At 38.4% G+C, this 16378-nt stretch overlaps 1 protein-coding gene across 2 annotated transcripts in view; it reads right to left on the bottom strand.

Annotated features, from left to right (window-relative positions):
- The window catches only part of LOC111148929 (cysteine rich hydrophobic domain 2), a 54473-nt gene extending 38339 nt beyond the window's left edge, over positions 1-16134 (bottom strand). For both annotated transcript variants that reach the window (XM_022505737.1, XM_022505738.1), the window contains exon 1: positions 15648-16134. In XM_022505737.1, the coding sequence (XP_022361445.1) occupies positions 15648-15766 (119 nt within the window). In that variant the 5' untranslated portion in view covers positions 15767-16134. The remainder of the gene's footprint in view (positions 1-15647) is intronic.
- Between the last annotated feature and the right edge of the window lie 244 nt (positions 16135-16378).

Here is a 16378-nt window from a genome sequence, read left to right as displayed (position 1 = left end):
CACAATCCAGACTTTAATCTACATTTCTTTACTCACGAGACCGCTCAACAGGGTAGCTGAAAACAATCCTTTCAGCAGGTCCTCCTTCTTAGAGCATGCCTTCTCCCAGCAAAGAGCTTGAGTATTAAGAGTGGGAAATTCTTATTTGGCACAGGATACAGCAAATACCTCCCTTGCAGTGCCTTTGATTTCTGCCAGGTTTTTTTGTATAGTGTATGTATCTCCTATGTTATTAGTTTGCAAACTTCATTTTTTTAAAGATTTATTTTATTGAGAGAGCTTTTGTTTATTTAATTCTAGGCCAACGAAAGCAATCTGACAGATAAAGTTTTAAAGAAGTTCATCTTATTTTATTAAATGTATAAGGAAAGGCATACTTCATATTGGTTAATGTAACTCCAATATCACCTTAAATGGTTTTGATGCCACAGAGGTTACTTAGTTTTGATACTACCTTAGTCCCAGTTTGGGGAGTGTTTTTTTGTTTGTTTGTTTGTTTGTTTTTTAAGTTTGGCAGGAAGTGGGGTCTGTTAGCAGTGAAAATGAGATGTATGTTTTACCTTAATTTGACAGCATTATAAATTACTTTTATCTATTATGCTCTCCAAGTTTAAAGTTTTTAAATATGGCAAAGACTAACTTCCTTTATTCTAAATCAAAGTACAATTAACCCTACACAGGACCAAAAAAGCCAAATTTTATCATATAAAATGATAATTTGGTATGGTTGAAAGAAGAGTAATGGGTAGGAAGCCGAACTCTCTTCAAAGTTAATAATCTAACATTGCATTAATCCAAAAAGCTGCAATGCAAGTAGCCCTTAATATTTTCATAAGATAAGATTCAAGGTGGGTAGAATCTTAATTCAGTTATCTACAAAGAATAATCTGTAAATAAAACTAAAAAATATTTGGCAGGAGGTCTTACGATGGAAAATATCATGCATCCTAAGTGGAACTTTTATTTATTACAAACATTCCAGAAATCAATTTGGCATTACAGATATTTAGACCTTTGTCACAGTAATTTTTCTCTCAGGAATCCAGCCTAGAAAATAATCTCTCAAATAAATAAATAAATTGTTAAAAAAAATGAAGTTTGCAAACTAATAACAAAGAGTATACATACACTATAGTATTAAGTAAAAAAGAAAACACAAAATTGCACATATAGTGTGATCTCAACTGTAAAAAAAGAAAACTTACAAAATAACAGAAGCTTTCAGAATACAATTTGATAATATATAAAAGTCAAAAAAAATTCATACCTTTTGACCCCGGGTACTAGTGGGTCAATTCTACTTCTAGGAATGTATCAGAAAAAAATAGTTACAGTTGGCACAGATATATTAATAAATAATGAAGTCTTCTACAGTATTATTTTGGTAAGAGAGTATTATACATTTTACTTTTTATTTCTTAAGTTAAGATTTAATTTTCACTTGTATAATTGTTGCTAAACATTTTAAAAGCATTTTATAATATACAATGCCATCAACGTAATGTCTTCTATATGAATCTATTACTTGGTATTAACTAGGTAATTTATCATAAATAAACAGGGAGTTTGGTTTTACTAATCAATAGTTGCCCTGAATGTTTTTCAACTTTTTCTACAATTCAAGACCATACAATCTCTAGTCCTCTTTACTTCACTTTTAATTCTTCCATGTTCCATGTATCTCCTCATATTAATGCCTCTTATAATTCACTAATGCATTGTTATTTTGAGCAGAATTATGTTTCACTCTCATGATGAATTTTACCTTTTAAATACAGAACTGCAAGAATTTGATTTCAACTTGTTTTGCTTTGTGCTTATTTTCTCTTGCTTCTCAGTTACAGTGCTATTTTTAACAGTGAAAGTTCTAATTTTTTAGGATGCAGTATAATTGAATAAAAATGTCAATTATACTAATTATAATACATCAATTTGAAAAGACACTGTACAACTCAAAACCAAGTATACTAGAGAGTAGCCTGTCATTCTGAGTGCCTGACTGGGAGCTCCCAGGTGCTCTGGTGAATCTGACCACAAATGGGCATCTTATCTAAGAACAGCTAATCCCTGGGCTGGTTAGCAGCATATGGGATGGCAAGGTCCAACGACGCCATCCAACCTGGACAACATTAACTAACTCAGTTTGATAGCAGAAGTAAAGAATAAGCTGAAACCAACAGAACTCATAATGATACCGGCATCTGTTCCCAATATGTTAAATGAAAAATGTAGAATACAAAATATGTACGGTCTCAATTTTTTTTTAAAGATTTTATTTATTTATTTGACAGACAGAGATCACAAGTAGACAGAGAGGCAGGCAGAGAGAGAGGAGGAAGCAGGCTCCCCGCCAAGCAGAGAGCCCGATGCGGGGCTCGATCCCAGGACCCTGAGATTATGACCTGAGCCGAAGGCAAAGGCTTTATCCCACCGAGCCACCCAGACGCCCCCGGTCTCAATTTTTTAATAAAAATACTTACATATATGCATGGAACAATTTAAAAAGTTAATCCATCAAAATATTAATCATGGTTAATCACAGGCAATAAGCTTAATGGGTGATATTTCATTTTCTTTATTTCCTGGTTTTCCAAAATTTCTGTAACATGTATTGCTATTTTAAACTAAACAGGGGCTCCTGGGTGGCTCAGCTGGTTAAGAGTCCAACTTTTGATTTTGGCTCAGGTGGTGATCTCAGGGATGTGAGACTGAGCCCGGCTTTCACCAAGGAATCTGCTTATCCCTCTCCCTCTGCTCCTCCCCGCCCAGCCCCCACTCCCGCTCCCTCTCACTTGCTCGCTCTCTCTCTCTCTCTCTCTCTCTCTAAAATAAATAAATAAATAAGGATGAGAAACAGTACACCAAAATATTAAATGACCTTAGTCTCTTGGTGACTGTAGACAGTTTATTCTCTGCTTCACTGAGATGTACTACTTCCCAGGTTTAAAATAATCTTTGTTTTTCATTATAATTAGAAAAAGCGGTTTTTTTTAAAAGATTTTATTTATTTGAGAGAGAGCACAAGCCTGGTAAGGAGCAGAGGGAGAAGCAGACTAGAGCAGGGTGAGGGGCAGAGAAAAAGAGAAGCAGACTCTCTGCTGAGCAGGGAGCCCAAGCAGGGCTTGATCCCACGACTACAGGATCATGACCTGAGCTGAAGGCACACATTTAACCAACTGTGCCACCCAGATGCCCCGAAAAAGGATTTTTTTCTAAAAAAAAAGAAAAATGAGGGGACGCCTGGGTGGCTCAGTCAGTTAAGCATCTGACTTTGGTTCAGGTCATGATCTCAGGGTCCTGGGATCAAGTCCTCCATCCGGCCCCTTGCTTGGCGGGGAGCTTGCTTCTCCCTCTGCCTGACGCTCCTACTTATGCTCTCTCTTGCTCTAACAAATAAATAAATACAATCTTAAAAAAAAAAAAAGAAAAAGAAAAAGGATTAAACCTAAAGTAAAAAACAGATGATTAAAGAGACTTTGTTTTGTTTTTAAAGATTTTATTTTTAAGTCATCTCTACACCCAACATGGGGCTTGAACTCACGGCCCCAAGATTAAGAGTCACATGCTCCAATGACTGAGCCAGTAAGCCAGGCACCCCAAAAGGGGTTTTGTTTTTAAATCAGACTAAAGAAATACATGTGCAACTGACATGCCTAGATTTCAAAATAATTCTACTTTTAAAGTATATTGTAGCGTACATTCTTTAGGATTTTTAAAGTAAGTTTAAATATATAATAGGTATATCATAAAGAATTTAGAAATTAAAGAGAAAAAAATAATTTCTAATTCACAACAGTAGAATCTCAGAATCTGAGAGCTAGAAAAAAAGAGTTATCATTTAGTCCAAATATTTCATTTTACAGATGAAAAAACTAATGCCTAAAAGAAGAAACTTAACATGTAGGACCTAGTCTAGAACCTTACTTTCTTGAACCCAAGCCTGGGACAATTTCTACTACAGGACAATGCCTCTAGTTAAGAAACTTCTAGATTGAGAAAATATTTGAGAATTGGAGGGGGGGGAAAGTTCTTTTTCCATCAAACAAATTATAAAATTACAATTAGCACAAAATAAATGTTAACATTCTCATATGGATCTAGAAAAATAAAATGTTTTTCAGCTTTTCACATTTGTACCTAAAATCCCAAGACACATAGGATTTATAAATGTTTGTGTTGATGAATAATACAGAGAATGCATAAATTTGTTGCTTTGGTTCAATAAAATAAAAGACGCAATTAAGCAAACAGACTCTGGAGCTAGGCAGACGGCCTGGAATGAAATCTTGACATTGCCATTTACTAGATGTGCCACTTTGAGCAAGTTGAGTTATCTTTTCTGAGCCCAGTTTCCTTATTCATACACCAGGGAAATAATAGTGCCTGTCTCATTAAATAATATAATAAAGCACCATCAGTGAACAGCATAAACGCTGTATGTTGCAACTGCTTTTATTATTATAAAACAACATAAATGGTGTGTTTTTATCATGGTTATCATTCTTCTAGTAAAGTGGGCAATATCATTTCACAGGCACTATGGAAAACTTGATATATTAGAGAATGCCCTAATACCAATGACTTCACAAATATCCCCTTCAAACAGCTTAGCAAATAGAATAGCCAATGATTAAATTGGCTAGTGTTAACTGTGAAAGATTTTCCAACTTTTTGCCAACCTCTACAAGGTCAGGGGGTGGTATGAAGGAAACAGGGTGCCCAGGGAGGTGCTATGTTAAGGAAAGCCAGGCAAAACTAAAGAGTTACAAACCCTGCAAGCTAATATGGGCAAGCATCGGGCCACAAATCTAGGCAGGTGAGACAAAGGCTGAAAAGCACCAAGAAGTTACTGTGGTAAAGATGGAAGAAAAATACAATGGAGAGACATATGCCCAAGTTCTAATCCTGGTTCAGAAAGCAGCTAGGTACATTGTCTTAGGAAAACAAATCTCCCTTCTGACTTGATTTGCTGCAGGTAAAACAAACTGGCCTCTCAGGGTCATATATAGCCCAAAGGTCAAATGTTTTTAAGGAAAACAAAATTAGCAAGGCTTTCTGAATTCACATTTTACTGGTGGGACAGCTGATGTAAACTAGGAAGAAAGTTTAAAACACTATTCTTGTCAAAAAGTTTCTGTTTTTCTCCTTTCAAGAGAAGATTATACTCTTTATCAAGTATGCCTCATCTCACCTTCTGAGAAAGCAATTATGAAAAAAGAAGAGTAAGGGGGACATGAATGAGTTTTAATTTTAAACATGGGAGGTTATTAAGAAGACCGTTCTGAAAAGAAAAAAGAAAATAACTGTGAAAGATCTGAAAGTGAATGAACTGGCCAGTTGGCTATCTGGAGGGAATATTCCAGGAAGTGGAACCAGCCAGTACAAAAGCCCTAAGCCAGGAGTGTGCCTAGAGAATAGAAAGGAGGGTGGTGTGACTGGAGTGGGGTAAACAAATCAGAGAATAGTAGAGGGGACCCTTGGGTGGCTCAGTCAGTTGAGCATCTGACTTGATTTCCACTCACGTCATGATCTCAGGGTCTGGGATCCAGCCCCACCTCGGGCTCCCCGCTCAGTGTAGAGTCTGCTTGAATTTCTCTCTCTCCCTCTCCCTTTGCCCCTCTCCACCCCCAACTCATGCTCTCTCTCACACTCTCTCTCTCAAAAATAAATAAATAAAACTGTTTAAGAAAAAAAAGAATAGTAGAAAAGAAGTCAGAAAAGTAACAATGGGTCAAGATAACATAAGGTCGTGTAGGCCACTAAAAGGGATGAGGATGGGAAGTTTTGGGGGAGCTTGATACAAACAAGAGACAGGATTTGATTTATGTTTTAAAAGGATCGGTATGGGAGATGTACTAAGAAGACTGTAAAGGTTGAGAAGCAAAAGAAAGAGAGAAGAAGAATATTAAGGGTACAGCAGAAGAGAGATGGTGACAACTCACGCCACTAACAGACATGATAAAAAGCGGCCAAATCCTGAAAACATTTTGAAGCAAAACCAACGGATGATTTCTTCTTCTTCTTCTTCTTCTTTTTTTAAAGATTTTATTTATTTATTTGGTAGAGAGAGAGAGCACAAATAGGAGGAGCAGCAGGCAGAGGGAGAGGGAGAAGCAGGCTCCCTCAAAGCAGGGAGCCCAATGCAAGGCTGGATCCCAGGACTCTGAACTCTGGGATCATGACCTGAGCCCATGGCAGATACTTAACCAACTGAGCCACCCAGGCGTCAAGAACGGGTGATTTCCTGACAGCTCGCGTGCAGTGAAAGAGAAAGAGAGACCTTAAGTATGTGTCAAAAATGTTTTTAGTCTAAGCAAATAGGATGCCAGATCTGCCATCAACTGAGAATTAGAAGGCTGCAGCTGAAATTGATTTGGGGAAAATATTATGAAATCAGTTTTGGGTATTTTAGATCCTGAGATACTCAACCTATACAAATCTAGACTCATAAGATTTTATCTTCCTACAGATATGACAAGACCTATAAACATGAACTAGAAATTTCAGATTCAAAATAAAAACATCAGCTATGCAGATGACAAGGGAAGACAGCACTTATTTCCTAATGTTGAACTCTGAGCTCAATGGAATCAGCTTTTTAGCTATTTTGGTTGATGAAGTCATGACTATACAAGAAATTCAGATATCAATTCATAAAAGCCACACTTTAAATTCATCTGGCTGCCTCAATATACATCTGAGTATCAATGCGGCTCACAGAAGAAGGGCTAGAACTGAAAGTGTTTACCTGTGTTTACCCCAAAGATACAGAACCCCTAAAGTTGGAGACATATATATGAATCTCAGAAGACATCTAAAAATTTTAACTGTGTGATCAAATTCTGAATATATGGGTTCATCCAGCTCTGTGAAAATACAATCTTATTAATAAACTAGTGAAATCAAAGGCTTAATTATTTAAATCATTTATTAATTCACTCTATCATAAACCCCATCACTATACAGTTCTATAATATTCTAGCATTAGAATTTTACTAATTTTCAATTATTAAGATTTTATTTTCAAGTATTTACAGATGATTACATATGTTGTTAAACAACGGAAGTTATGTAAGTATATACTGATTAAAGTTCATGGTATTAACCTCTGATGACATACAAATTCAACTAATCTAACTCAACTATCTAATTTATACGTATGTTAGAATATTCTTCACACTTACATTAATCTTATGAGGAACACAATAATGATAACTTATGTTCATTTAAGAAATAATAAATGGTTGCACTGGATTATAAACTACCAAAAATACCAATTTCAAGGGACATCTACAATAGTTTAGAAAGGGCAGAAAAAGAAGGCTGGGTACACAGTAATTCCTTTACTACACTAACCAAGGACTCCACTACAACTACAACACAAGATCGAAGAGAAAAAAAAAAGGAGCTCTAGAAGGAAACAAACAAAAAAAAAATATATAAAAAAAAAAAAAAAAAACAAAGATAGGTTACCCCAAGTCCAACCAACTCCAACCTAAATAAATTTAGGTTTATTTAGATGGTAGGATTTTACATAGATGGCAGGATGGAGAAGAGCTTAAGGAAAAAAATCATTTGTCTAGGACTTTGTGAGAAAATCTCAGCCCTTGTGTATTTGCTTTAGTTTTAAAGTGTAAAGACTTAAAAAGCACAGCCCTTCCCTCAATTCTAATAAACAGATCATTGTCAAACACCACACATCTTGTAACTAAAGGGTAAGACTTTACAAAGTTCCTCACTTCAAATGTCTGATCTTGCGGGAAAGACCCTTTCCACTTCCGGCACACACTGTTCCTTTGCGTGCTAACTGCCCTGTGGTAGCAGAACAGGAAATGCAGGTATGTCATGGAGACAGTCTCCAGTCAACAGTAAGGGCAGCCACAGTTCTTAGACCTGACTCCTTACAATGCCAAAGCAAAAAACACAAAACAAAACATGAGATGGGAATGAGAATGAGATGGAAACGGGGAAAGGGATGGCACAAGCAGCCACTGCTGTCTTTCCAGACCTCACAGGAAAGCTGTGAAATTTGATGACTTATAGACAGAACTAGAACATCTCCTTTATCTAAAGACCAACACTGCGATCACATCTCCTCTAGACCATTCAACGGCCTCCTAACTCCTCTCCCCAGTTTCACTCTATTCTCTCTACAATCCTTTCTGCCCTACTGAGCTCATGAACCTCATGTCAAGGCACCATTCGCTTTACTCACTATATTCTGGCCACAACACACAAGTAGCCTTTCAGTTCCTCGGGCCAGCCAGACTTATTTTGCTGTTCTCCATACCTGGGATACTCTTCACAGAACCCTTTCATCGCTCCTAAATGTTACTCCTCAGAGAGCTTCTATCTAATCACATTATTTTCAGTCACAGAACTCTATTAGGCTCCTTCGAAGCAATTTGCTCAGACATAATTTGTCTCTTAACTATAAGCTCTATGAGGGCAGAATAACCATGTTTGTTTTATTCATAACTATGGGTACCTTGTGTCTCAAATAATACTTAACATAAAATTTAGTAAACGCTTGTTATATTACTTACCAGGAAACCTCAATAAGACAGCTGATAAGGAGGGATTAAGCAAAAAAAAAAAAAAATTCTCTGAGGAACCAAGTATCTTAAAACCCAAGTATTAAAATTCAAGCATCTAAATCCAGTATTCAGAACCAACTTCTCTCACTTTATTGCAGTTCTAATAATGCTGGCTGCCTCATTCCCAACCTATGGTTCATCCATTAGATAGGAAGAAGGTAAAACAAAGGAAAAGCCCACACATGTGAAAGTTAAAAGGAAGTGCCATTTAGAGGAGATCTTCAAACCCCAAAATACCTCAATGATCCCTAAGAATATCACTGTATACCAACCTGATAATACTGGCTTCTCATTAAATGTTTCAACTCAATCGAATAATTCTGATTTATGCTCAGGGTCTTATTTAAAAGCAGGACGCATATGTTACCTTTTAGATGGATTTCCAAGAAACTGGTCAAGACTAGCCAAAAATTGTGCATGAAAGAATAAACACCAAAATATGTAATAAGTAATAATTTGCTTAATGTCTACTGTGGGTCCATGACATTAGATAAATTATTTTTGACTCCCACACCTAATCTCTGAGGTAGACATTATCCCTTTTGCAGATGAGAAAAAAGCTCAGAAGGTTAATGGTTACAGTTAGGTTACACTTGGGAAGTACCTGAGAATTAAAACTAATCTGCTTAACATTAAAGACCATGCTCTTTCCAAATACCATCAATTGCTTCTAAATGTGTCTGGTATGATATGAGAATTGCCTAAGCTCTTATTAAAAATAAAAATTCCTAAATTCTTCTTAAAAATTCTGATTGGGGATGTCAGAGCTAAGAATCTAAAATGTGTATCTTTTAAAATGCTCTTACTGATTCTAGTAATCAGGCAAGTTTAAGAAATTAATTGCACTGGGATTAAGCTAGACTGCCTGAACACTGAAAGTCTGGTTTAAGATCTGATTTTATAAATGGATTCTGAAACAAATAATGAAAAAAGTCACAAAACAATCTTACACAAAAGATACTAAAGAGTACTTACAAGTATCTACTGCTACATGTTATATTTAAAGCATAATTTTATTGAGAATAAAATCTTAAATAGCTTTAGATTAGAAAACAAATCACAGATTCTCTAGATATTTAAAAGATTCCCTTCCAAGTATACACTTGGTCTAATATCCTGAGCCTTTAACCTATTAGGAATATAAACTCAAATTTGAGTTCAAAAGCAGCTCTCAAAGTAAAAATACTATTCTTTAGGAGCGCCTGGGTGGCTCAGTCGTTAAGCATCTGCCTTTGGCTCAGATCATGATCCCAGGGTCCTAGGATCAAGCCCCACATCAGGCTCCCTGCTCAGCAGGAAGCCTGCTTCTTCCTCTCCCACTCCCCCTGCTTGTGTTCCCTCTCTTGCTTTGTCTCTCTGTCAAATAAATAAACAAAATCTTTAAAAAAAAAATACTATTCTTTAGAGAAATATTATTATTCAGAGCAGTGTTACTTAGAATAATAGTATTTGAGTAATTACCATCATAAATAATTTCATATAACTTATTTTTCACCATTTAGTCTCTGTATTCCACTTAGCTAGTCACATACAATTTTAAGTACTAGTCAGTTTTATATCTGTTAATGGGCAGAAATCCAACACTGAACTGTTTGGACTGAAACACCATGTAAATTTCAAACTCAAATACAGTAAAAGTTTGAAACATCAGTTTACTACCACATTCCTCATTTCTTCAAGATAGTTTACCCACTGAGAAATTTTAGTAGTTGACCCAATTATTAAGCATTTTTTTCTTTGTATTATCAAAAGTACGTTCAATGCTATATTCTAAATCAAACCAATTTCCTTTCAAATGATAAGGAGTAAGAAAATTTTCTGGGGGGGAAAAAGTCTTAATTTTACAATTTCCCCATATTTATCAAGTTTTGCTTAAAAAAAAAAGAGAACTCATTTATCTTCTGAATATGATTTTATAAGAGTTCTATTGTAAAATATTGTTTACCTTCAGTAGGAGGTTCAGGAAGGGAGGAAAACAGTTGCTCGTTTGGCAATTCTGACAAGATCCAAAGATGTATGCAATTACCTCACTTATTTAGAGAACATTTTAGGACTTAAAATATTCCAGACACTGTATTTAACAATGGAGAAATATGACCAATAAACACAATTCCTGCCCTCAAAGAACTTTACAGCTTTATGGAGAAACATCAAAGTAAGGTCTTCAAAAAGTCTCAAACCATGGGGTGCCTGGGTGGCTCAGTCAGTTAAGCATCTGCCTTGAGCTCAGGTCATGATCCCAGGACTCTGGGATCAAGTCCCGAATCGGGCTCCCTGCTCAGCGGGAGCCTGCTTCTCCCTCTCCCTCTGCCTATTGCTCCCCCTGTTTCTGCTCTCTCTCTCTCTGTCAAATAAAATCTTTTTAAAAATTCCTCAAAACAAAAACTTTAATCTTTAAAAATGGAATATGTCTTATATATCATGCCGGGGTGGGTGGGGGAGGAGGTAAAAATTGTAAAGTTAAAAAAACTGTTAAATCAAAGTGATTCATGTTCAGATCTCCTGTTGCTAAGTACAGCATCTGATAGCCATCTTGAAATACTGATACATTTCAAGATAGACCATTTTTTATTAAATCTACCATTTGAAAGGTCAAGGTGTTCTTGTGATATCTCCTATGTAAAGATCTTATTGTAGTTTCCGAGTTTTTCATTTCAAGCCACATTTCTAAATCTTTCAATTTTCCACAGCATACCTGAGATGAAGACAAGCAAAGAGAGTGAGTTCCACAGCCATTGGTAAAAACTGGTGTTGAAGGATGAGGAATTATTTGTGGAGATGGTAGGAAGATTATACCTCAGAAGAGAGTACATGAAGATACAATAATTTAGTGAAATTAAAAGAGAATAACATTATTAGAAACAAACCTTAGCAAAGTAACTTGGCTTAAGTTAGAAGTCAAAGGAAAGCCCCAAGAGTGACCATGATATGGGAGGGCATGAAGTGATACAGAAATAAATAATATCAGTTATAGTGATAGATCAGCAAGGGAATACTGGCCTAAAAACTAGATTTAAATTCTAATATTTTGATTAACATCCTTTAGCACTATCATCATTGCGAAAACTCAGTCTTCAATAATGATCACTATATCTTGTACAAATTTACTGAGAGGTTAAAAAAAATTCACAATTTTAAAATATTAACCAATCTGGCCTACACCACCTAATAAGTTAATCACTTTTCCCCTCCTCTTCATTACATAGTAAGACTCTCACTCTCTCTCTCAAACACACACGCACGCGCACACACACACACACACACACACACTCAGAGGAAATCTTTTAACTGAAGTCTGAACTGAAGTCTTTTAAATTACATGTACATAAATATTAAGGAATAATAGGAACTTATTTTCTTCTTCCTTCAAATACTACTTTTTCTCAAAATATGCTTCTGTTTACTTCCCTGCTGGAATTGCCACATTGCTCCATACTGCTACACGTAAATCTAACAAAGAAAATTAATAAACTCATCCAGAAGGGGTGTCAAAAAAGAATACTGATCATGATGGAAGTACAAAGTATAAGTCTCATTTGCAGCCGATATAAAAATATTTGCAAGGCACCTGAGTGGCTCGTCGGTTAAGCATTCCACTCTTAGCTCAGGTCTTGATCTCAGGGTCATAAATTCACACCCCACGTTGGGCTCCACGCTAAGCATGGCGCCTACTTTAAAAATAAACAAATAACTAAAATGAAAATATCTGTATTAAAAACCACATTAAATGGGGCACCAGAGTGGCTCGGTCAATAAGCATCTGTCTGCCTTCAGCTCATGTCATGATCCCAGGGTCCGGGGATGGAGCGCAGCATTGAGCTCCCTGCTCAGTGGGAAGCCTGCTTCTCTCTCTCCCACTTCCCCTGTTTGTGTTCCCTCTCTTGCTGTGTCTCTCTCTGTCAAATAAATAAATAAAATCTTTAAAGAAAAAAAACCCTACACACATTAAGACAGACTTTGTTTAGACAAATTATTATTTTATATCTTCATATCTACAAAATCTGATTATGCCTCCAAACTGACCTGCTTGCGTAGTAGAAAATGGAAAGAAACCTACTTTCCCACAACACTATGACATGCCAAATCATGTCATATGAGAATACAGTGATTTCTAAAATAAAATAATACTATAATAGGATACATTGAAGTAGGAAGGGAAAATAGAGCAAAAATATTCAACTATAAAGGTCCACTCAAAAGTAGAAATCTATGAAAAACATAAGTGATTGAATCTGTATCTTTTCAGATTGATCTGGATTACAGATGATTCAGTTTGCACTATCATTTACTTCCAAACCAGTAAGGAACGACTACTTGAAAGAGCACCTTAGTCAAAAAAACAAAAAAACAGGTGGGGTAGTAGCAGTTTTACCATAACTGTTTTACTAGTTCTTCCCATTTATATTTAGAGGCAAGAAAAACTGATCATGCTCAACAGTTATAGTAACCCATAAACACCAATTTCAAAAACCTTTTTAGGCACTAACTGGGCTACCAATTGGCATAGCATGCCTGTGAATTATACATGACAGAGTCATGTAAAAAAACAGTTTGTATTACTATTACTCTACTTATCTATATCACCACAAAACAGGGTTAGGTTTTCAATAAAGATTCTTACTAATTTTCACCAAAATACTCCACCTACCAATTTAAATATATAAGCTGTTTAGAGATGGAAAAACAGGACTAAAGTCCATCACTATTAGGTCTGAAAATGGTAGTTCTGATTTTTTATTACTATGCCTTATACTTATGTTTCTCAAAGTGGAAAACTAAGTGTGGAGGATAATTAATGAAGGTTAATATTTATTGAGCACACTATCACATAATGTGATGATGAATTCTTGGCACAAACTGTCTAATTTAATCCTTAATAACCTTAAAAGTTAAGGACTATAATCTGTCTTAACAGAGTTATAAATAATCCACCCAAGTGGCAGAGGGTAGATTTGAACCCAGAGCCTCAAATCAACGTAATGGTGAAGTGAGGTAGTGATTGAGAGATCACAGAATTAACTTCCAATATAGAAAGGCATATTGCTTACTGATGGCATATAATTCCTCCTCACACTCTGGAATAGTGGTTTTCATCCCTGGCTACACAGGAGAGTCACCTGTGGGACTTGTCGTGGGGAGTCGGGGGGGTATCCTTGCCTGGGGCCCTCACTTAGATACCTGGCATTCAATTGGCCTGGCCTGGGGAGAAGGCACCATTTTTTTGTTCTTCTGTTTTTTTCATCTCTCCAGGTAATTCTACAGGGCAGTAAGACTGAAAACTACTTATAATTCTTCCCCACCCTGTTAACCTAAGTACTCAACTACAATCAAATTTACTAATCACCTATTTTGTTCTGAGCACTTCATCTATTATATATTCTATTTGCCCAGCCAAGTGCTTCGTTTTTCTTTTCCTTAAACAGAGGAAACATTAGAACTATACCTGCACCTTTTTAAATACCAAAATTTTGCCAGCTGTTCTTTGACAAGAGGAATGCAGGAGGAAAGGCAGCAAGACAGCATGAAAGAGTTTGAAAAACCCCTTCTTTAAGCATCCTTATACTCCTCAGGTAAAAAGGTCCTAAGAGTCAAACTAAAAAATTACATGGCAGGCTATGAGACTAAAAAAATTCCGTGATATATGTTAAAAAGAGATTTAATATCCATGATCTCTCTGAATTCTGCTGGAGGTGACAGTTAAAACACTAAGTAACTGCTACTGTGGTGATAAATCCCACAGTCCTCCCATGGCGTTGTGATTATGCAGGGTGTTTTTACCCTGTAAGTCACCTGAACATAAACTTAACAGGTGCTAAAGAAATCAAAGCATTACATAAGCATATCCAAACAACAATATGGCTGGTCATAACACATAGTGAGAAATGCAAGGATTTTGCTGACAATCTCTTATGAGAGTCTTAGACCGTTTCACTGAAAGTTACTCACTGCACATCCCACTCACCCTACACCAAAAGTATAATGAAAACTGTTCCAGACAGTCTCAGACTTGCTGGCCCTTTTTTTTTTTTTTTTTAAACTAAAAAGAAGTGTGGAGATACCTGATAAGCGTGGAAGTTTGATCTAGGATTTGAACAGATCTAAAATGAAGAATATAAACACTTCAAGTTGCACAAAACTCTGGACTTCTCACAGAAACATTACAAAACTTCCTGCTTCCGGACAGCTCATTATTTGGTTCAAGTCTTCACATTCCTCTATTAGTCATGACCTTTACAAAGCTCTCATTCCTTATTGTCTGAATAATGCCGGACTTTTAAATGTTGCAAATCAGACTTACAGGAACCCTTATCGAATGAAGAAACCACCCCAGAGTTCATGCCCAGAGAAGCCCTCAGTAACCTGAGCAGTTGTGTGTCCATCCCATAGATTTCTTTTTAAAAACTGGCTGTAAACATACATCGCTCTGCATATCTCAAATATACGTTCATCTATACATTCTTATCATACACGATCACAGGAACCTGCATTACTTCCGCAGAAATTGCCTCTGCAAGAAACTGGGAAGACCTGTGAATGTGTGAAAGGCAGAGGCACAACGACAGTCAACCACTCATTACCAATTGTCACTGGGGTCTCATATGGCCCAGATCTGGCCACAGCCATATGTCAATAGGCTCAAAGGCACAGACGAGGACAGAGAACCACAGGGTAAGTGGATGAGAAAACAAGGGGGAGGCAGCTCATAAATACGTGTATTTCCACTCCGCAGCTGAAGGGGTAGCCCAAAGGGCAGACCCTAAAGAAAAATCTTCCCTCCTGGGATCCGTGACATCGCCCGGGCCTAAAAGGCCCGCTAAAGGGGGTTGGGGGGTTGGGGAAAAAGGGCAGTGTCTGTCCCCACTTCGGAGACCGAAACAAATAAAATTAAAGCAAGTTCTCACTTCCTGGTAGCCTACTCTTCCCGAAGGCCCCGACACAAGACGGACACCGCGGATAGAGTGCTCCCCAGGACCATGGGGGACGGGTGGGGGGGGACCCACCCCGGCCCTGCACCTCCCCGTCCTCGCCCTCCCCTCCTCCGGGCCTTACACGGTGACGTGACCGGAGCCGCGGACCACCACTGGGTCCGGCGAGTACTTGAGCAGCTGCTCTTCCAGGGCCCGCTCCTCGTCCTCCTCCTCCTCATAGATCTCGTCGAAATCCGCCATCCTGAGCCTCCAAGACCCCCTACTCAAAGGGGCCTGACTCCAAGGGCTGGGGCCGGGGGTACGGGCTGGCGAGGCGGCGGAGGCTGAGGGGAGTCGCTGCCGCGGGCTCAGAGGCCGCGGAAATCGGTCTTGGCTGCCTCGGCTCCGGCTACAGAGGAGATGGGGTCCCGGCCGTCGCCGCCGCCATTATCATCAGCGATAACAACAACACAATGTCAACATCCGCCCAAAGGCCGACACCTCCACCAGTACCGCGGCTAACGCTGCCACTGCCGCCGCCGTCGTCGCCGCCGCCGCCGCAGCAGCAACTCAGGCAACCACAGCAACAGCCAGAGCCAGCCGCAGCGGGAGCAGCCGGCTACGGCATCGCGAGACTTCCCGGGAGAGCAGGCGGGCGCGTGGGCGCCGGTGTGCGCAGGCTGGCGGGCGGGAGCGCGCACGTGAGGCCTCGCGCGCTCCCAGGGCGCCTTGCTTCCTTCCTTCGCTCCCCACGCCGCCGCCGCCGCCGCCTCGGGAGCGCGCTCCCGCGGGCGAGGTCCCGCCCACCACCAAGTGGGTCGAGGTCCCGCCCACCACCAAGTGGGTCGCGGTCCCGCAAGGGAGGGCTGGAAG

Source organism: Enhydra lutris, unplaced genomic scaffold (assembly GCF_002288905.1).
Source record: "Enhydra lutris kenyoni isolate GAN:26980312 unplaced genomic scaffold, ASM228890v2 scaffoldscaffold21, whole genome shotgun sequence".
Lineage (NCBI taxonomy): Eukaryota > Metazoa > Chordata > Mammalia > Carnivora > Mustelidae > Enhydra > Enhydra lutris.
The sequence above is the reverse complement of the archived record's forward strand: the minus strand, read 5'-3'. Positions and strand labels throughout refer to the sequence as shown.